Genomic DNA, 23,528 nt, shown 5'->3' on the forward strand with positions numbered 1-23,528 from the left:
CAGATGATTTAAACATTTCATCAGATAATGTAATACTGCCTCATTTCAGCATGGTGTAGGTGCTCAAACCTTGAAATGATTTCTGACCCAGGGTAGAATGCTATCTACTGATCCAATCCAAACAAAGACTTGTGTCACTCTCCTATGGACATGTCAATAACCTTGCAATACTTCAGGACACTACTGTAAACTTCTTAAACAAAAACAGAATTACCTGGAAAAACTCAGCAGGTCTGGCAGCATCGGCGGAGAAGAAAAGAGTTGACGTTGAGTCCTCATGACCCTTCGACAGAACTGTAAACTTCTTGTTGAGGCTGGGATTTTTCTCATTCGCCTCCAGGTAATTAATAAATGGTGTCCTAACAGCGACAGGAAGCTGGCTGGTGGTCTATGCCATACAACTGCAGAATAACCACTTTATATATTTGTAGGGCTCCAAGGCAATCTATTGTTAACATTTCTGGGCTTAGATAAATGAACATACATCACTGTAGGATTAATGTCCACATCAATATCAAGGAAACAAATACAGCTCATGCAATCTTTTCAGCAGTGTGATGAGCATAGCAATGGGTTTGCCTGAATTCAGAAGCCAGTAAATCCAAAGAAATCAAGAATCAAAGTATTACTTTATTTTATATAAAGTCATGTACCTTTAGCATCAGAACCTATCTGACCCAACTTTTAGCATTGAAAAGAGTGACAGCTCTAGAGACTAAGAGTTAATTACCAACTCACTCTTCACCATACTTTAATCAAAACTTACAGAACCTGAAGCATGCTTAGAAGGAACAGGTCTACTTGGCGCTATGGTTCTCAAAGCTTTCCACAATTCAGGGTTTCCTGATCTATGTCCGGGTTTGTTGACCGCTGATCAATGGAGATAATTAGTCAAGAACAAGAACTCCATTGCTGTTGTACTGAGTCATTACAAGAACGATAAGAGGCGAACTAGCTGGACCATGGGCTTTTTTGTCCAGCAATTTCTCTGATCAACATACAAAAAAAAAGAAAAACAAAAAAACTGCGGATGCTGGAAATCCAAAACAAAAAACAAAAACAGAATTACCTGGAAAAACTCAGCAGGTCTGGCAGCATCGGTGGAGAAGAAAAGAGTTGACGTTTCGAGTCCTCATGACCCTTCGACAGAACTTCAAAAAAAAAACAACCATTCAACTTCAACATGTTAACAGACCAGTGTTTTTAAAAATAGCCAATGAGCAATTTGTCAACTACTGATCCTAAATTTTAAGAACACCAACTTTATAACATAAACACAGAGGTAAACACTAAGAGTAGGAAAAATATTTTGACAACCCACAGCAAGGCCACAAAAGATTGAAATTATGGTCTCGGATTCTCAAACATGACTTGAATAATACTCCACCGCTAGATCAAAGAACAGAAAAAGAATGACAAGCTGATTTTTGTTTTTCTGGAGTTTCTTGGATTGTTACTAAAAACATATTGACCCAAAAACTTCTGGTCAGTGTCAGAATCCCTGCGTCGGACTCTGGTTAGAAAGAAAACTACCCACCCAACTAAGGTTGAAAAGTTCCGACTTCCGATCCACGATGCAGAAGAACTCCCTCAGTGCAGGAGTCCTGGCAGAAAGCAGCGAAGAGAATCAGTGCAGGAACCATGCCCATCTTTTTTACTATAAGGTAAACTTAAACGTAGAGTGTGAATGTTAGAGAGTGGGCAGGGTGGCAGGTGGGTAGTTGAGGCAGTGGGTACCTGATCAGGCCACAAGAGGTCGTCAGGTCAGGTTGGGGTCAGTTGCATAGTTACTCAGGAATTAGACTAGGATTTTGTCGTCTAACATTTCACAGAATCACAGTGCAGAAGAGGCCCTTCGAGACTGCACCGACACATGAGAAACACCTGACCTGCCTACCTAATCCCAATTACCAGCACTTGGCCCATAGCCTTGAATGTTATGATGTGACAAGTGCTCATCCAATTACTTTTTAAAGGATGTGAGGCAATCCACCTCTACCACCCTGCCAGGCAGTACATTCCAGACTGTCACCACCCTCTGGGTAAAAAAAATTTTCCTCACATCCCCCCTAAACCTCCTGTCCCTCACCTCAAACTTATGTCCCCTTGTGACTGATCCTTCAATTAAGGGGAACAACTGCTCCCTATCCACCCTGTCCTTGCCCCTCATAATCTTGTACACCTCGATCAGGTCCCCCCTCAGTCTTCTCTGCTCCAACAAAAACAACCCAAGTCTCTCTTCATAACTTAAACGTTTCATCCCAGGCAACATCCTGGTGAAGCTCCTCTGCACCCCCTCCAGTGCAATCACATCCTTCCTATAATGTGGCAACCAGAACAACAAACAGCACTCCAGCTGTGGCTTCACCAAGGTCCAACTCCAACATGACCTCCCTACTTTTGTAATCTATGCCTCGATTGATAAAGGCAATTGTCCCATAGCCTTTGTCACCAACCCACTAACATGCCCCTCTGCCTTCAGAGATCTATGGACACACATGCCAAGGTCCCTTTGTTCCTCAGAACTTCCTAGTGTCATGCCGTTCATTGAATACTTCCTTGTCAAATTACCCCTTCCAAAGGGAATCACCTCACACTTTTCAGGGTTAAATTCCATCTGCCACTTATCTGCCCATTTGACCATCCCATCTATATCTTCCTGTAGCCCAAGACACTCAACTTCATTGTTAACCGCCCGGCCAATCTTTGTGTTATCCGCAAACTTACTAATCCTACTCCCCACATAGTCATCTATGTCATTTATTTAAATGACAAATAATAGGGGACCCAGCACAGATCCTTGTGGTACGCCACTGGGCACTAGCTTCCAGTCACTAAGCATCCTTCTGTCATCACCTTCTGTCTCCTACAACTAAGCCAATTTTGAATCCACCTTATCAAATTAGCCTGTATCCCATGTTCTTTATAAGTTTCCCATGTGGGACCTTGTCAAAGGCTTTGCTGAAGTCCATTGAAACTACATCAACTGCACTACCCTCATCTACACACCTGGTCACCTCCTCAAAAAATTACCCATTTCCTGGGTAACTATCAAGGCAGGTAAGCCTGAACTGTCCAAAGTCTCTGGCTGTACGTCAGAATTGGAGACTTTCTCGGAGGGTCCCAGGGAGCAGGGGAATTGCCCATAAGTTCACACCTCCAGGCCAATTCTCATGCAGTCAGTGCTTCGGGAATTCTGCAGGGTCCTGACTTGCATCTTGGAGATACATCTGGTCTCCAACAATTAGGAGACTGGAAGATCCGGGCCACAGTTTTGTTCCATCATTTAAGTGTCAGCCATCGCTCATTCTCACCTCAAAGATCAGAACACTGTGGATTCGAGTCCCACTCCAGAAACTTGAGCATATGATCCAGTGCCACACTGGCGAGGTGTTGGAGGCACTATCGTTTAGATGAGCTGAGGCCCCATCTGCCTTAGCAAAGGGATGTAAACGGTTCTACGGCCTTACCTCGATGAAAAGTGGGGGCAACTCTCTCAAGTATCCTGACCAACATCACAAACAGATTATATGGACATTATCTCATTGCTGTGCACAAACTTGATCCACATTTCCTACGTAACAGTAGTGACTACACTTCATTGGCTGTAAAGTGCATTGGGCCTCCCATGGTCACTAAAGGCACTATACATGTTTAAATACTTGCGCCGATTTTACTGTGCAATTGCTGATACTTTGTCCTTCTCTTCTCTACCCACAAAAAACCAAGCTAAATCTCTCAGTGAAAAAGGCATGGGGCAATGTATTGTTCATGCTAATGTACCTATAACCAACTCAACACCCAAATCTTTAAAAGAAAACCTGAACTTTGAGGGGAAAAAAGCAGCAAATTTTCCAAATAATCACTAAATCATTACACATATTGGCTGCTAATAGGTGGACCATAATAAACCTATCATATATCTGAATGTAAGTAATTAGCACTACCACCTTGCTAAATAGATTCAGAACAAATAGAGTAGCTCAAAACTGGACATTCTTGAAGCACTAAGGGCCAATCAGCAGCAGTAGAATTGTACAGCCACAATCTCTAACTCATGGCTCAGCAGGTCCCTCATTCCACCATTACCATCAAACCACTGATCCACCCCTCAATAAGCAGTGTATGACAGCGCGCCAGGAGCAGCACCAAAAACTAAAAGTGAGCTGCAAGCTGGTGAAGCCACTACACAGACCAATAACCATGTTAAAAAGCAGGAGCAGCATGCTATAGACAGAGCTCAGCAATCTCTCAATTAACTGATCAGGTCAAAGCTCAGCATGCCTGCTACATCCAGTCATGAATGGTGGTCGATAATTAAACAACTAACAGGAGGAGGAGGCTGCACAAACATCTACACCCTCAATAATGGCAGAGTCCAACACGTCAGCACAAAAGACAAGGCTGAAGCACTGGCGACCACCTTCAACCAGGAGTGCCAAGTAGATGATCCATCTTGGCCACGTCTTGACGTTGCCAGCATCACAGATGCCAGTCTTCAGTTGACTCAATTCCCTTCATGTGACATCAAGAAATGGCTGAACACATTGGATACAATAACAAAGGTTATGGGCCCAGACAAAATTCTAGCTTTAGTACCAAAGACTTGTGGCCCACAGGTAGCCTCACCCCTAACTAAACTGTTCCAATACAGCTACCGCACTGCCATCTACCTAACAATGTGGGAAAATGCCTGGGTATGTCCTGGCCACAAAAAGTACAAAAGCAATTTATCCAATTATTGCTCCATCAGTCTATTCTCAATCGGCAGCAAACTGATCATCAGCTGCTATCAAATGGCACTTGCTAACCAATAACCAGTTCACTGATGCTCAGTTTGGATTCTGTTAGGGCCACTCAACTCCAGACCACATTACAGCCTTAGTTCAAATATAGGGCTCAGAGGTGAAGTGAGATTGACTGCTCTTGACATCAAGGAATCATTTGACTAAGTGTGGGCCCAGCAAAACTATTATCAATGGGAATCAGGGAGAAAACTTTCCACTGGTTGGAGTCATACCTACAACAAAGGAAGATTGTTGTGGATGTTGGAGGCTAATCACCTCAGCCCCAGGACATTGTTGCAGTAGTTCCTCAGGATCTTCAGCTGCTTCATCAATGAGATTCCCTCAAACATAAGATCAGGAGTGAAGTTTGTTGATGATTGGTACTGAACACTGTATATTCACAACTCCTCAGAGACTGAGGCAGTTTGTGCCTGCATGCAGCAAGACCTGGACAGATAAGTGGTAAGTAACATTTGCACCATGCAAGTGCCAGGCAATGACCATCTCCAACTAGAGAACCTAGCCATCTCCCCATGACATTCAAAAGCATTACCATCGCGGAATCCCCCACCATCAACATCGTATGGGTTACCACTGACCAGAAAGTTAACTGGACCAGCCATATAGATTCTGTGGCTGCAAGAGCAAATCAAAGCTTGGGAATTCTGTGGTGAGTAACTCACATCCCAATTCCCCAAAACCTGTCCACCATCCAAAATATGCAAGTCAGAAGTATGATGGAATACTCCCCACTTGCCTGGGTCAGTGCAACTCCAACAACACTCAAGAAGCCTGACACCATCCAAGACAAAGCAGACCTCTTTGGCAACATACCATCCACCACGTTAAACATTCATACCCTTCAACATCACCACACAATGGCAGAAGTGTGTACCATCTACTAGATGCACTGCAGCAACTTACCAAGGCTCCTTCCACAGCACCTTTCAAATCTACATCCACCACCACCTTGAAGGATAAAGGAAGCAGGCACATGGGAACATCACCACATGCAGGTTCCTCTCCAAGCCACACATCATACTGACGGGACTATAATTGCTGTTCCTTCACTATCACTGGGTCAAAGTATTGAACTCCTCACCTAACAGCACAGAGCATATCTATTGAACATGGACCACAGCGGTTCAAGGTGGCAGCTCACCACCACCTGAAGGGCAGTTAGGGATGCGCAACAAATGCTGGCTTTGCTAGTCATGCTCACATCCTGAGAACAAATAAAAATATAAGGATTGTCAAGGGCAACACTAATCCTCTACTAGGAACAAGTCTGTACATGGAACCTCTACCCTTTGAGAATACAATCAATTCTCCAACCAACTTAGAATCTAGCCTCCAATTTCACAGAACTGTTTTATATAGTAACCATGTCAAAATCAAAATCTACAGCATCTACAGGGCTCCCTTCATCAATTAATCTAGTGACCTTCACGAAGAACTAAACTAATTTCTCAAGGCATGACCCTACCCAGAGACTAGCTTGTGTGTTCCTTACTTGGGCATTGATTCACATCTCTCTCTCATCACTTGGAATTATTTAGTGGCCCTTAATGTAGTTTATTTAATATTCAATCTTTCTATCTTTCCAGATATGAAACACGAATTTGAGAAACTTCAAGCATTACTTCCAATTAGTTATGGATGCTGTAATGAATTATTATAGCACAAAACAGAAATCAGCAGCAAGTGAGGTTCCAAAGAAAAGATTTGGAGAACTACAAGGAGGAATCCGATAACTGTGCTATACCTGAGAATCAAACTTCTACTAATTTGGGAATGCAATAATGTGCAAACATTAAAATTTATCTCAATAGTAAAGTTTGCTTCTTCAGTACATGCATTAAAGCTCCAATGATCTGAAACTGAAAAATAAAGAACCATCCACATTCAATTTAAAATTACCAGTCAACTGCATATTAGCACCTTTAACAATTCCACTGCACAGGTGGCACTACAGAACACCCTGGCTGCCCATGTCCACACTGCACAAGGTTGAAGAAACAAATATTAGAACAGGTATTATCTTAAAACTGATACAAGGAAATAATGTCACAATTAAAATCTAATTTTAGGCTTCAAATTCCTTTTCGTAACTGAGAAATCTAGGTGAACTACCAAAAGCCATACTTCAGCCATCCAACAAGCTTGGATTTGAAAACTTTGGAAACTGCAGAAAACCCTGGGTGGGGGGGGAAAAGAGAGAGAGAGGGAGAGAGAAAAGAGAGAGGTGGTGGACAGTGGCAGTGGTCAGGCCTCTTAAAGCAACCCAATTGCTCTTTTGACAAGAGGTAACCCAGCAACACCTCCCACCCCCCAAACACCAGGCACCTCACCACAGCCTTTCCAAGGACCTCAGAGGAAGGTACTTCAGATCAGCCGCCAATCTGCTGATAGCCTACTTACATGGGTCACTCTTCCCAAACTGTGAAACTTTTGTGGAGTTAGCAATAAAGATCAGGGACAATTCGAATCCTAGTATGTCTGGGATCATACTATGATATTTTACAACAAAATGCTGAATTTCCTCATCAGCATCACCATTAACAAACTTGCTGAAAGAGTGGAGGAGGTAGGTTCGATTGAGGTATTCAAAAGGGAATTGGATTTCTACCTGACAAAAAGAGAATGTGCAAGGTTACGGGGATAAGGCAGGGGAGTAGGACTAGGTGGAATGCTCTTTCAGAGAGCCACTGCAGACCCAATGGGCCAAATGGCATCCTTCTGCAGTGTAAAACTGTGAACATGCACAGCAACAATGTTAAATGTTTCTCACCAACAGGGCATCTGCACATCTAAAAACTAAATCAAATATAATTTTCAGAGCTTGCTTGATTGTCTTTGGGAATTTAATCCCTAACCCCTAGTGTCTTTTTCCCATTATATGGCCTAGAATAAAACATACATACATACATAAATTTCACTCCAATATATTCATTATTCTAGTGTTCATTTGGTTCAAATGCAAAAACCTCATTCTAAATAATGCAATACATATTCCAGGAGATTTGCTTCTAAAAGAAAGATTTATGAAAATGATAATTGTTGTGCATGAATTTACTGGCAATGCAAAGGTGCCTCGTTGCTTTTAACTGAGCATTAGCCAGCACACAACTGCTTTTAAAAATAATGTAAGTTTATAAAACACCGCATTTAACTGTTCATTTCAACTTCCATGTGCATCCTATTGATTGATGTGCCAAAATCAGGAAATTTTAAGTATGATTTTTGACCCATAGAACAGCTTACAAAATACAAAGTTTTAAATTACACCAATCAATTAAAACTCGCCATAAAGTTTCCCCCCAAAATACAGAAATTATTAGAAACTGCTTAATTGAGGCCTGTAACGTTTTTGAACAGTCCGGTGATATTTTTGCTGCTCTGGTCTAGCTGTATTTTACTTCTACTGCTTTAGCAGTTTGCTTCGGATGGCCGCCAGGCACTGAAGGACCAGTAATCTCCACTCAAGACATCTTTACAAAAAGGTTACACACCAACGCCCTCGAATTTCTTTGGAACTAATTGCAATACACTTTCGATTCTGAAATATGACAAAGGCAGCGACGAACCACGCCCTAAAAGAAAACTGTCTTCTTAAATCTCAGATTCCGAGTTAGTACGTGATTAAAATAAATAATCATCACCCCACATGCCAATTTTCCAGGGCGCGAATTAAAAACGATTTTCAGCCAACCCCAGCAGCGTTATCAACATAAGTCATATAATGTGTGTCTCAAAAACGCTTAAACTTTATTGGAAAATTAAACGCAGTCTTTTTAAAAAACGAAGATACGCTTTTGTTTGGCAGCGCCAAACAAATATGAATTCTGTATATTCCCAATTAGCATGAGAAAATTCCAGTCCACGTTTATCACAAGGTTATCTAAATGTACGCCGGCCAATAACTCTGGAAAATACTACTGCATTTACTGGCTATGCTTCATCCACACGGTTTCATCACGACCCTTGCCCTCCAACCACATTTAACGCCATATTTTGCTTTAAGCATCCAACACGGCGACTTACTTCCCCTCCCCCACGATGGGCGTGTAGGAGGAAACATTTACTTAAGTAATAACGCGATCAGCTATAAAAAATATTTAAACACTAAGGTGGGTGCAAGTCGAGCCATTTTTCGGTTTTATATAAAAACTGAAAAATTGCTCCACTTATTAAGTCTTCTCTTTCCGAGTTATATAGTAGTCCGAAATCGTTGTTTTTAATTCCCTTAGAAAGGGGTGAATTAATTTAGTGATTTACATAAGTGTCTTAGCTGGCCTTCCCCATGTGTTCCTACATTGTAGACACTACCTCATCATTTATTCTGTACGTTTCATCCCCTTTTCTCTAGTCCTTGCTTTCTTAAATTTTTTAAGGTTTCTGAGTAATCATGCCTCAGAAATAAGACATATACGACATGCTTCATAGTTAAAACCACAGTAGACACAATACACGCCTCCCCCTGCTCATTTCTCAGGATGCATCTGAAAGACTGATATTCGGAGAGAAGCCTGGGATTTGCACACAAGACACACCGCGGTCTGTATCATCTATGCACTACCGCTCTTACCCAGTCACCCCCATGTTGTACTTCATGGTTTTCCAGGGGGTCCCACTGTAGTAGTTTCCGTTGCTGGAGCTCAGCATGTAATTTATGCCATAAGTGCTCGCCTTGTTCTCCCTTTTCCGCCTCCCTCCCATCATCAGGCTCTTCAAACTGTTATTGTGGTAGTTGTTATTCTTCACGAAGTTGTTCCCATTCCCACCACCGTTCGTCTCGGTGAAATTATGATTGAAATATGGGCCGGCGCCGGCTTTAGTCCTTCCCGAAGAGGAGAAAGAGGAAGAAGAGCAGCACGAAGACGATGAAGAGCTGCCGGTGCCAGATTCAGGGGAAGGGGACGAGGATGACGATGATGAGGCCGAAGATGATTTTTGCAGTCCCCTGCGAACATCCCCGTTCCCCGAGGCCGAGCCGGGCCCCATCCCCATCTCGGGGCCGGCGGCCGAAGGGCCTGTTCTGTGTCCTACTCCGGCCCCCGAGGCCGGGCTGCTGCTTAGGGGGGCGGCGGGGCCGGAGTTGCTGGTGAGGTTGAGATTGCTGCTGTTGCTCGGCTTGCTGTCCAGTGCTGGCGAGTTCAGGTGTAGCAGATGATGGTGACTTGAATTGCTTCGGATTCTTTGAGAGGTTTCCCAGATCTGCATCCACAAGACATTAGCGGGTCCCTTCTGTTCCGGCTGAATCCAAGCCACCCTCGGATCCATTAAATGGTGATCGCTCTCTCTCTCTCCACACACTCACAAACCGACGAAATCTCTTCAAAAATCACTAATTACCTTACAATTCACCGGACCTGGGCTGTGATAGATACACGAGATTTTTTTTCTTACTTGACTTGTTTTTTTCTTTAAACTACTTTTCTTAAATATATAAACTAAAAGCCAAGACCGGTTTCTCTACAAAAAAAAACTAACGCTGGACTTTAACAATATGGCGCCTCCCCTGAGCCCCGGCCCCTAATGCGCATGCGCACACATTTTTAAACTCTTCGCCCGCTTGCTGCTGCCAAACGCGCGCATGCGCGCCCCTCCTTCGACGAGGAGCTGGGCAAGCGCAGTTCTCTTCCTCCTCCGTCGGGAGCTGCTCGGATCTGGTGTTGCGCATGCGCAATTCCAGAATGGGTTGGGTGAAATAAGGAGCCCGGGTAAGTGCTGAGATGTAGAGCAAGTGTGGATTTTTTTCTCTACTCTTCCTTTACAGTACATCATCGCATTCATTTTAGCGGAAATAACGCATGATTTTTGCACGCAGATCTGCATTATATCAACCCATCCTGACTGACATATTCTCAAACAGCGTGTTCTGAAATAAATGCAATTTCTAAATGTTTAGAAACATTTCCAAAATTGCCTCACTTTTAGACGTGAAGCATTTCATCCGCGTTGACGGCACTTCGCAGATTGCTTGGGAAACTACAATGGAAAAAACCTTTCCTCCATCACAGTTTCCAAAATAGTGCCAATTTTTGGGTGATTTGTTTATTCTAATTGCATTTTGTAATACAGTTTGAACTTTCACCAAAAGTGATTGCTTGTCAATATCGGGTCAATGCCCACGTTGGTGACTGGTGCCAAACTTACACATTTAACATTCCAAAGTTAGAAGTCTGGAAATAGTTTTAGGTCGTGACCATTCCAATACCAGTTTTAATGAGGAATTCTGTCCCTACGCTTAATAAATGCAAATTCCTCTACCTTACTTCCCTCTTTTAAAACACAACTCTTTGGCCAAGCTTTGGGTCATCTGACTTAATATGTCCTTATGTGACTTTGTTTTATAATATTCCTGCGAAGTGCTTTGGGAGATTTCATGATGTTAGATATACCATTTTAACATACGAACATACATACGAAATAGAAGCAGAAGTATGCCATTTGGCCCTCGAACCTGCTCCACAATTCAATAAGATCATGGCTGATCTGTTTGTGTTTTGAATTCCTGTCTACCCTCAATAACCTTTGATTCCCTTTCCTAACAATAATCTGTCTACCACCGCCTTAAAAATATTCAATGACCCCCACCTCCACTACCTCCTGAGGTAGAGAGTTCCAAAGTCGCACGACCTTCCGGGAGAGAAGAATTCCCCATATCTCTGCCCTAAAAGGGTGATCCCTAATGTTAAAACAGTGTCCCCTAATTCTGGACTCACCCACAAGAGGAAACATGCTTTCCACATCCACCTTGCCAAGACCATTCAAGATCTTATATACCTTCAATCAAGTCACCCCTCACTCTTCTAAACTCCAGTGGAAACAAGCCCAGTATGTGCAACCTTTCCTCACAAGAAAACCCATTCATTCCAGGTATCAGTCTAGTAAACCTCCTCTGAACCACCACAACCTTCCTTAAGGAGACCAAAACTGCACATAGTATTCGAGATATGGTCTCACCAATGTCCTGTATAACTGAAGCATAACACCCTTACTTTTATGTTCAATTCCTCTCATTATAAAGGATAGCATTCCATTGGCCTTCTTAATAAATTGCTGTACCTGCATACTAACTTTTTGTGACTCATGCACTAGAACACCTAGATCTCTCTGCACCTCGGAGTTTTGCAGTTGTTCTCTGTTTAAGCAATAATCCGCTTTTTTACTCTTCCTGCCAAAGTGAACAACCTCACATTCTCCCACAATATACTCCACCTGCCAGATTTTTGCCCACTCACTTAATCTATCTATATCTGTCTGCAACCCCCTTAGGTCCTCTTCATGACATACTTTCCTACCTTTGTGTCATCTGCAAATTTAGTTACCATGCCTTTGCTCCCCTCATCTAAATCATTGATATAAATTGTGAGGCCCCAGCACAGATCTTGTGGGACTCTACTCATCACATCCTGCCAATCAGAAAAAGACCCACTTATGCATACTCTGTTTCCTGCTAGCCAGCCAATCTTCTATCCACACTAATATGTTACCCCCTACACCATGAGCTTTTATTTTCCAAAATAATTAATGATGTGGCACCTTACTAAATGCCTTCTGGAAATCTAAGTGTAGTACATCTACAGGCTCCCCATTATCCATAGCACATGTTACACTGTCAAAGAAATCCAATAAATTGGTTAAACATGATTTCCCTTGCACAAAACCATGTGGACTCTCCCTGATTACCTTGAGTGTTTCTAAGTGCCCAGCTATAACTTCTTTAATGATTGATTCTAACACCTTGCCCACAACAGACATTTTCTGCCTTCCTCCCTTCTTGAATAGAGGGGTTATATTTGCTACTTTCCACTCTGATGGAACCTTTGCAAAATCAAGGGAATTTTGGAAAATTAACACCACCACATCTACTACCTAATTAGCCACCTCTTTTAAGATCCTAGGCTGAAGTCCATCTGGACCCTGAGACTTGTCAGCCCACAGCTCCATCAGTTTGCTCAGTACCACTTTCCTACTGATTGTAATTTTACCAAGTTCCTCTCTCCCCTCCACGTCCTGATTTACAGCTATTACTGGAATGTTTTTTGTATCCCCTATAGTGAAGACAGAAGCAAAATGTTTGTTCATTTCACCCACCATTTCCTTGTTATCTACTATTAACTCCCCATTCTCACTCTCCAGAGGATTAACACTCTACTTACTCTTTTCCTTTTTAAATACCTGTAGAAACTCGTGCTATCCATTTTCACATTTCTAGCTAGCTTCCTCTCATACCCTAATTTCTTTCTCCTGATTAACCTTTTAGTCATTCTCTGCCAGTCTTTATATTCTGACCAATCATTTGACCTGCCACTCTCATCTTTGTGCAGTTATACACTGTTTCCTTAAGCTTGATTCTTTCCCTAACTTCTTTAGTTAACCACAGATGCTGGTTCCACCCACCCCACCCCCCTCCTTTTAGAACCTTTCTTTATAGCAGGAATATACTTATTCTGAGTATTCTGAAATATCCCCTTAAATGTCTGCTGCTGCTTCTCTATTCCCTAGCCTGGTATCCCAGTTCACTTCAGCTAGCTCAGCTTTCATGCCCACATAATTGCCCTTATTTAAGTTTAAAATACTAGTCTTAGACCCACTCTTCTCCCTTTCAGACTGGATGTAGAATTCAACCATATTGTGATTGCTGCTACCTAGGGGTGCCTTTACCCTGAGGTCATTAATTAATCCTGTCACATTACACAACACCAAGTCTAACATAACTTGCACCCTAGTTGATTTCAGAATGTGCTGCTCTAAGAAACTATCTCAAAAGCATTCTATGAACTCCTCATCCAGGCTACTACTGCCAATCTGATTTTTCCAGTTTATATGTAGATTAAAGTCACCCGTGATTATTGCCATCCCTTTATCACAAGCACCCACTATTTCTTCTTATATACTTTGGCCTACATTTTGGTTACTGTTAGGGACCCTGTAGACCACTCCCACTAGTGACTTCTTTCCCCTACTATTCCTCATTTCCACCCAAACCGATTCTACATCCTGATCTCCTGAACCAAGGTCATCTCTAAATATTGCATAAATGCCATCCTTGATTAACAGTGCTACCCCTCCACCTTTACCTAGCTTTCTATTCTCCTTGAATGTCATATACTCCTCAATATTCAGGACCCAATCCTTGTCATCCTATAGCCACTTCTCCGTAATGGCTATCAGATCATATTTATTTACTTCAATGTGCGCGATCAACTTACTTTGTTATAAATGATACATGCATTCAGATGGAGAGCCTTTAGTTTGGTCTTTTTGTTACGTTTGTGACATATAGTCTTGACTGTTGGTGCATTCTTAGGTTTTTTCTCTGTCCCTTCCTGCCATTCTCTGAAATTCATTTCCCATATTCCAATTTTCCTCTCTTACCTTGTCTCTACACTTTGATATACCACATCATTCCACATTTGATCCCTTGCCCCCACTATTTAGTTTAAAACTCTCTCTACTTCCCCACTTATGCAGTTCACAAGAACACCGGTCTCAGCATGGTTCAGCCCCAATTTCCCCAGTATTGGTGCCAATTCCCCACAAACTGGAACCCACTTCTCCCGCACCAGTCTTTGAGCACCGTATTCATCTTCCAAATTTTATGTACCCTATGCCAATTTGCATGCGGCTCAGGTAATAGTCCAGAAATGATAACCTTTGAGGTTCTGCTTTTTAATTTGGTGCCTAGCTCCCCATACTCTCTACCCAGAACCTCTTTCCTAGTTCTACCATGTCATTGGTACCTACATGGACCACGGCAACAGGCCCCTCCTCCTTCCACTGCAGGTTCCTCTCCAGTCCTGAGCAGATGTCCTGAGCCCTGGCACCAGGCAGGCAACAAAGCTCTTTGCTTCAGAGAACAGTATCGATCCCCCTCACTATACTGTTCCCTACTACCATTACATTCCTTTTTGTTCCCCCTACTTGAATGGCTTCCTGTACTACAGTGCCATGATCAGTTTTCTCATCCACCCTGTAGCCCCCGTTCTCATCCAAACAAACTGAGAGAACCTCAAAACTATTGGACGATTGCAGAGGCTGGAACTCCTGCCCTCTGGGTCCCCTTACCTGCCTCACTTGCAGTCATGCCCTTCTGTCCCTGACCACTGATCAAATCAAAAGAACCTACCCTAAGTGGTGTGACTGCCTCCTAGTACAAAGCATCCAGGTAACTTTCGCCCCCCCCCCCCCCCGCCCCTCCCCCCAAATGTATCACAGAGTCTGCAGCTCAGCTTCCAGCTCAATGACTCTGCGCCAAATTTCCTCGAGCTGCAAAGACTTACTGCAGACGTATTTGCCCTGGATCACAATGGTATCCAGGAGCTTCCACATGCTACAGTCTGGACACAACACCTGTCCTGCCATCCTTAATGTGTTTTAATTATTTAATTATACTATTCACTTATTTATTTTGCTTTTTTATATATTTTATTAACTTTACCATCAATTTATGTACAATTTTAAACCTTAGGAATAGAATAGATCTCAACCGCTTACCAGAAACTCACCAAACAACTAGCTCCTTTCCCTGTAGTAGAGTAAGAACCAGTTCCTATGGGGTGAGAAAGGTAGAAATGCAAAAGGAAACCTCCTCCTTCTTGTCCTCATCATCCTCCTCCTCCCCTCTTCCTCCCACTCCTCCTCCTCTTCCCTCCTCCTCGTCGTCCTCCTCCTTGTCCTCGTCCTCGTTGTCCTCATCCTTGTCATCCTCCTCCTCCTCCTGCTCCTCCTTCCCCTCGTCCTCATCCTCCTCCTCATCCTCCTCCTCCTCTTCCTCTTCCTTCACTCACCAAATTCTCAGGTTTGCACTCAGTTTCCTCAGCTGCACTAAAGAACCCTGAATTTAGAGGCAACTGAACTGAGGGTAGAAAAAAAAGATTCAACCAATAACCTAATTAACTGCTCAGTTCTCATGGCAGAATGTGTTTACCTTGTCTGAGCTGCAAGAAAGAAATAAACTTAGTCTACTTATACAGTACTTCCCAGTTACTGCTAACTACAGACTAGATTAGATTTTAAGAACAAAATTAACACTTTAAACTCTCCCACTCACCAAACTTTCAGGTTTGCACTCAGTGTCCTGGTTGAATATGATAGAATTAGTTCTTAGATTTTCTCATGAACTTTCCATGATTGCATTTTTACATTGACTGTTGAATTTTGTGAGATTGAGAAAATGTGTCCTTGCTTTATTCCTGGTTCTTCATATTCAATGCTGGGTGCACTCAGCCCACTGTCCACTGATTTTCTCTTAAAAATACAGATTATTTTACATTTTAATTTTTTTCAGGGTTCTCTCTGCTGTCTCAACTGCCACAAAATTTACCTGACTTTTTGCTGTCTAACCCAACAATCTTGTTACTGTTCCCACCAGTGTTGCAACTGCTCAACCAGCCATTTTCCTTGTCACTAACATCTGTCTTTGAACAAAATCTTTATGGGTTAGGATTAGAATTGCACTATGTTGTCATGCCCAGTAAATGCATGTCATATCCATAACTTTACACATGCACTGAGCTCATGTGAAAGCTGCTGGAACTGCCTTTTATTTGTTCAAAATGGACAGTGATGAACTATTAAGATGGCTCCCAAGGAATCAGATGACCTTTGCTTATTCAACACCGACTATTAAGCTTGCAAAAGGTTCAGAACTGAATAACTATTGGTTGGAGCCTCCCCTTGGAATTGGCATACCAAGACAACTGTTATCTGTGGAATTCATACCTGCCGTTGTTCAAAGCTTACTCGAAAGGCAGAGTCAGTGAACTCCTAGACTCTATGTTTCCAGGTTTCTAATTCAACAAAGGAAGGCTGATGAGAGACCAGTTATGCACCAGTTACGTGTGAAAGACCACCATCTATCTCCTACTATATATCAATGGCTTTTTAGCTTTAAACCAATTTGGGTGGACGATAGTTGTTACCAGGTGGCTGAAACTGGCTTCTGGTATTTTATTATCCGAAGACCCAGGACAGACCTAGACAGACTGTAGAAGGACACTGACAAAACAACTGCTGCAGAGAAAGGCTGTGCCATCCATGCCTTTTAAGAACCATCCGTCATTAGCTGGTCTGAGTGCCAGACTCTGAAATTAGCTGCACGTCATCAAGCAACCTAAGTACCTAACCTGCTGCAGTTTCAAAGTTTACCTGTGAACCAACCTCCTAGATATTTGACTATAGGAAACATGGCAACCTATTGTGAATGCTTTTTTTGCAAAACCCTCACTTCAACTCTAAATCATCAAATCCATTAAAAAAACCACCACAGGGCCTACTATGTGGGAGACCAGAAATTGTAAATCAGAGACTGAATTAACTGTAATCTATAAAAGTGCAGTATCCTTATCTGTATTCAATCTGTGTGTTTGTGTGTGTGCGTGTGTGTGTGTGTACATGAGACTGAGTATATAATGTTGCTTTAATTTGAGATATGTGAGAATAAATAACCTTCTTTATTATTTAATCCAAGGATAAGAAAATACATACATCTTTCCATACAAAACACTACATTCTGTCCATGACAATGGGTTAGATTGCTTTAGGGGCTAGAATTGGACTGATGACTATGATTTTACCTTAGGGTTAGGATTGGGTTGAGAGCTCTGTTTGGGGTGGAGGTTAGTGTTCAGCTAAGGTTCAGTACTGAGCTGGAGTTGGGGTCACCTTGCCTTAACCATAATCTTGCATCTTCCTCTAGTTTCTCCTATATCGATTGTTATGACTGGGATTGGAGGATTGTGCAATTTATCTAGCCCCACTACTCCACAGGTCGCACGATTTGTTTAAAAGTTTAATTCATTCAGCAAAATAACCAATTATCTACCTTCATTACTGATAGACCCAGAATAAAAGAGACTTTAACAGGCTTCTTTCAATAAACTCAGAATAATTGATTTATTGTAAAACAAAACTTCTTTCTTAAAACAAGTTGCAATAACTGTTTAACACACAAAGGACCAACAGATACGGGTATCTGCAGATATCTGTGGTTGAAGAGTAGACTTTATACAAATAAAGGATAAAGTTCGCAGGATTTTAACATTATTGATCTGGAGTTCCTTAGTGTGAAGACAGATCACTAGTCCCAGTAGAGGCATTGAGCTTCTCCCCAATGGAGATTTGGCGTGGAGGTGTATAGAGCCAGATCAATCCTTCTTGTCTCAGGTTCTCAGGCTTGCAAATACAGAGAAGTTCAATTGAGATGAGGATCCTTAGCTGGATACTAACAATCACACACTTTCAGGCAAGGCAAAGATAGTGGGAGCTGGGCAGCTGTTCCCCTTCTTAATTCAGTCCAAACTGAGTTCAAAAGACAAATTCAAAACTTAAAGCCCATCTCTGTCATGTGATTTCCAGTAAATCATTAGCCTCTGTCTTTAAACCAGTTTTTTTCCCATTATTTAAAATAATTGCAGTGCAAACAAACAAACAGCTCTCCCCCATCAAATGATTTCTTGGAAAAGACATGCTTTCTCCCAGCCCAAAGGTGAATTTATAAGCTTTTTGTAAGTGTCCAAATAATGCAATGCCTTTCCAAATTTTAAAAGAAAATATTATCCTGAAAGATATGATTCTAACACCATCCTCAATGATCTCTCTCCAAGGTCATGTCCATAAGACCCAGCTCTTGCTCTCCTGATGCCATTCCCATTACTCACCATTGAACTTCCCTTTCAGGCCCCCATGCTGGTTGATATTACTGGTAAACTCCACTTTCAAATCTGCCATCATTAGTCCCCTTAAGAAATGCCCTTGGCTCCTCCATCCTTGCAAACTAACGCCTCACCTCCCAACATGCTTCCATCTCCAAAGTTCTTCAACATACTGTCACCATCCAAATCAGTTGATAACTCTCACACAACTCCGTGTTTGAGCTTCACTAGTCAGGTTTCCACCCCTACCACAGCACTGAACCATCCTTTATCACAATCACAAATGGTATTATATGTAATTGTGATCATGGTTCACTTTCCTCGTCATTCCTCTTGATCTGTCTGCCTTTCACACTGCCTATTATACCATACTCTTCTGTTGTCCAACTGAATGGGACTGCTCTCAGCTAGTTCCATTCTTACTATGTAGCCGCAGCCAGAGAATCACTTGCACTGGCTTTTCTTCCCACTGCCACACTGCTACCACCGGAGTCCTCGAAGGATCTATCATTGGTTCCTTCCTGTTTCTCATCTACATGCTGCCCCTCAGCATCATGTTCTACACATATGCTGAAAACACCCGGTTTTACCTCACCACCACCTCTCTTGACATCATCGCAAGTGGCTTGTCACACTGAGTATTTGATATCCAGTATTGGATGAGCATGGATTTCCTCCAATTAAGAACTGGGAAAAGCAAAGCCTTGGACTTCACCACAAACCTCGTTCCCTAGTCATCAATTCCATTCTCTTCCCTGGCCATTTCCTGTGGCTGAACCAAATCCTACCTGAGCCTGATCTGAACTTCTGACACCATTTTCTCCCCACCCTTAACACCATCCAGGACAAAGCAGCCCACTTGATTGGCACCCCACTCACCGCCTCCAAGATCCATTCCCTCCACACCGACACACAGTAGCAGCAGTGTGTACCATCTACAAGATGCACTGTAGCAACTCACCAAGGCTCCTTCAACAGCACCTTCCAAACCCATGACCTCTACCACCTAGAAGGACAAGGGCAGCTGATGCTTGGGAACACCACTGCCTGGAAGTTCCCCTCCAAGACACTCACCATCCTGACTTGGAAATATGTCGTCGTTCCTTCACTGTTGCTGGGTCATAATCCTGGAACTCCCTCCCTAACAGCACTGTGGGTGTACCTACACCATATGGACTGTGGTGGTTCAAGAAGGCAGCTCACCATCACCTACTAAGGGCAATTAAGGATGGACAATAAAAATGCTGGCTGGCCAGCGACACCCACCTCCTTTGAAAGAAAATAAAACCCTCAAGTATGCCGACTTCCACCTCTGCAATATTACCTGTCTCCGCCACTGCCATCAACTGTTGAAACTTCAATCCATGCTTTTGTTAGCTCTGGATAATTATTTCAATGCTCTACTGACTGGCCTCCTGTCTCCCTTCCTCTGTAAACTACAACTCATCCAAAGCAGCATCCTGACTCATACCAAGTCCCGTTCACCCACCACTCTGATGCTCACTGACCTACTTTGCTTCCTGTAGTATAAAGGGTTCCTGTTAAATATATAGTCCACATCATCTGTAATGTAAGATAACATGATAACAGAGCATGGAGAAAGACAGTTCTATGTAGAGCCTCGTATTAAGTCTCTATTGTGCATAGATAGTATTATGTTCAATAAAAGGTTAAGTTTACCAATAGCTTTGCTTCCAGCAGTATCTAAAAGGCAAGATCATGAAGGACCCCACCTAAGACCCACAACCATGATAGCAGAACGCCCACTCCAGAAACACTACAACTTTAAAATTCCCAATCTTGCATTCAAATCTCTCCATGGCTTCTCTCCTCCATATCTGTGTAACCATCAGCCTTCTGTCCTTGAAAGAACTCTGCACTCCTCCACTTATGTACATCTTCAATTTCCTTCACCCCTGCATTGGCATCTGTACATTCAGTTGATGTGGCCCTAAGCTCTGGAATTCGCTCCCTAAACCTTCCAACTCTCGACATTTCTGTCTTCTTTGAAGACAATATTGAAAACCTACCTCTTTGACCAAGGCTGGGATTTTCCATACCAGCCGGCATTGGGTGTGTTCGGTGGCGTGAGCAGACAATATGGCACGAGTGTTTCACAACAGCGTGAAACCAGTTTGTGATTGTCCACTCAGCCTGCCAACGGCTGCATTTCCTGTTCTTGGACATCAGGAATTTAATTGTAATACATCATGTTATTATAAGGCAGCCCCACCGGACTCACCTACCCCCGCTGGATCGTCTCCCCACATTGGCAAGAAAACAGACTGACGCGTTTCATAACAGCACATAAGCAATGTGCACCTGGTGGGCTGCACTTTGCTTGGGACTTCAAGATTTGTTTGCCCACCTTGCTTCGGTCAGCAGCTGCAGTCGTCAGCCCCAGACTTCATAGACAGCACCACATCACCTTTAGGTGGCTCGCGGGTGGGTCTCTAGCTACCAGGTAAGCCATATGTGGGTAGCTTTTCAATGGCTGCAGGGTAAGGTCTTGCTTGGGGAAGGGGGAGAAATGGCCTCAGGCAAGGTAAGGGGCTGCAGGATGAGAGCTGTACTGGGGAAGGAGGGTATCCCAGGGTGTGTGTTGGAGCACATGTTGATCTGTACAAGTGGCTTCAAGATGGTGAGGGCTTAGGAGGCAGTCTCCAGAGAGAAGAGGTCAGATGGACATGTTAGGGTATGTGTGTGAGAATGGGTGGTGATGTCCCTTGAGCTGGCAGTGAGTGAGATGCCAGTGAATGTGTGATGGGCTTGACTGTGTGAGTTTAGAGTGATAAGATGGTTGCCATACCCTGGCTGCATGGATGAGATCATTCATCCTCTATCTGCATTGGATGGCCAACTCTTCTGTGCACACTTGGCACTGACCACCACTGCCACTGCCTGCCATGCTGGATTGGTGATGCCACTGCCCGTCCTGTGGCCAAAGTGGGGGTAGATGACATCACGGCGGGCCTCCAGGATGTCCAAATGGCATTCCAGTGACTCGTCATTAAACCTGGGGGCTGCAGTCTTTTTGCCTTTCGTGGACATCTTCCCTGCAGTAGTCGTGGCCTGGAAGCACTGAGATGTGTGCGTGCGGCTGGACTTTAAATATGGCGCTCGGCGTGATGAAACGGCATGGTGATGGCATGGCAGGTGAATGAGAGCCCCCGCTACCACCGCATTGGCATGTGTTCCGGGAATATATAAGTAATGTAGAGGGTTTGAGATGCTACTGCATGAAAACCCAACGTTGTGACTAAAGGGTAAAATGTTGCTACCGCATTTAGTGCAAATCTGGGATGATTCCGCCCAAAATGTTTGATCATCTTCTAATATTTCCTTATATGACTTAAAGTCAAATTATATTTGATAGCACTCCTATGAAACACCTTGAAACATTTTACTGCATTAAATCCGCTTTAAATTACAAATCTTGCCATATGACTGATGGTTACTATAGGTCAAAGCAAACCATGAGCTTAAGGTTAGGATTAAGGTTGATGTTAGCGTAGAGTTAGATTTGGATATGGCAAACTTGTTGAAGGAGATTTTGGGGAAAAGCTGATCTCCATGAATTTCCTGGAGTGAGCAGAAATGCATTATACGGTGCAATATATTTCCTAAAACTAGATTTAATGTGCCTCCTTTTGACCTCATTGCTGCCTGTATTCCCTCTTATTATTAGCGACATGTGAGTATTAACAAATTCCGTTGTATTTGTGGGTTTAATTTAATCAACAAAACACATTGAGACACACATGGTTAACATCTACAGCAGCACACATTTCCCAATAAATGGCTGCTATGGCAAAGTTCTTGAAGCATGTTGTTTATAATTGTCCTAGGAACTTGTTATTTCTTGAAAACTGCACAATGTGGCCGTAATGCCTTTTAAACAATGCAACATCTGTCAAAGGCATTGTTCATTTGGAGTCTACAGAAGAGATCGTTGTATTCAAACCTGCAGCTGTTTGACAGCCACACGGAGCTGGACAAGGACTTAAGTGTGCTACTGGTGGTACTTAGTGGATGATAGTCCTCCAAGAGCTGGAGCTAGACAATAGCAATGCAAGTATTTATCCATCTAGAGCATGGAAGCTTTAATGAGAGACTCCAAAAAATTTTGGCAGAGACCAGAGGTTGAACAGTGGTGGATGTGATGCTAATAGAGACAACCTGTGAGGAGTTGCTGCCAGAAAGCAACAGCACCAGTAACTGAGTAAACGAGCAAAAACTGGGGCTGGTGACAGCCATCTAAATGCAACAAAACCACTATCAATGGTGATTATCAGTACCCACTGAGATGGTGGTTTCCATGCACAAGGTACCATTGCACTCAGTCACGGGACTGAAATTTGGAGAACTTCAAACATTTTCCTCAGTCTTGCTCATCTGCGGGCTGCAGAAAGTTTCTCTCCTTTACTCAACCGGGAGGGGTGGGGCTAGCCATTATTTTAGATGATAAATAGTAGATCATAGTTTCTTTACTTAGGAGAGGTTGAGGAAAATTTTGATTTTTAACACTTTATTTGATGTGTTTTCCAACATTTGAAGTCAATATTTTTATGCATACAAATATTTCATGAAATATAAAACCATAGCATACAACAAAGGATACAAAACTTGCTCCCCTAATGTCCCAATGTTTAGGTAGTGAGTTGCTGAAACATGCAGATCTTTAATGCACACCAATTCACCAGCCCGCAGTCAGTCCACTAAATCTCAACCAATCACCAGAAATCAACAGGCAGCATTAGAAACCACCCATCTAATCAGTTGATGTTTGGAGTCCTCATGACCCTTCAACAGAACTGATTTTTCTTTACAATGAGAGGGGTGAAATATAAGCTGGTTTAAGGTGGGGGGGGGGGAGAGCAGAAGTGGAGGGGGGGTGTTGTTGTAGGGACAAGCAAGCAGTGATAGGAGCAGATCATCAAAAGATGTCACAGACAAAGGAACAAAAGAACACAGAGGTGTTGAAGTTGGTGATATTATCTAAACTAATGTGCTAATTAAGAATGGATGGTAGGGCACTCAAGGTATAGCTCTAGTGGGGGTGGGGGGGGGCATAAAA

General features: G+C 42.9%; 1 protein-coding gene across 8 annotated transcripts in view; it reads right to left on the reverse strand.

The window, feature by feature from the left end:
- Positions 1 to 10,265, reverse strand: part of tent4a (terminal nucleotidyltransferase 4A) — a 90,713-nt gene extending 80,448 nt beyond the window's left edge. For 7 of the 8 annotated variants that reach the window (XM_041184508.1, XM_041184506.1, XM_041184505.1 and 4 more), the window contains exon 1: positions 9,376 to 10,265. In XM_041184508.1, coding sequence (XP_041040442.1) covers positions 9,376 to 10,070 — 695 coding nt within the window. In that variant the 5' untranslated portion in view covers positions 10,071 to 10,265. Of the gene's footprint in view, positions 1 to 8,449; positions 8,533 to 9,375 lie in introns of those variants that run through there. The other variant, XM_041184509.1, reaches the window with a different exon arrangement.
- Between the last annotated feature and the right edge of the window lie 13,263 nt (positions 10,266 to 23,528).

Source organism: Carcharodon carcharias, chromosome 3 (assembly GCF_017639515.1).
Source record: "Carcharodon carcharias isolate sCarCar2 chromosome 3, sCarCar2.pri, whole genome shotgun sequence".
In the NCBI taxonomy this organism is placed as follows: domain Eukaryota; kingdom Metazoa; phylum Chordata; class Chondrichthyes; order Lamniformes; family Lamnidae; genus Carcharodon; species Carcharodon carcharias.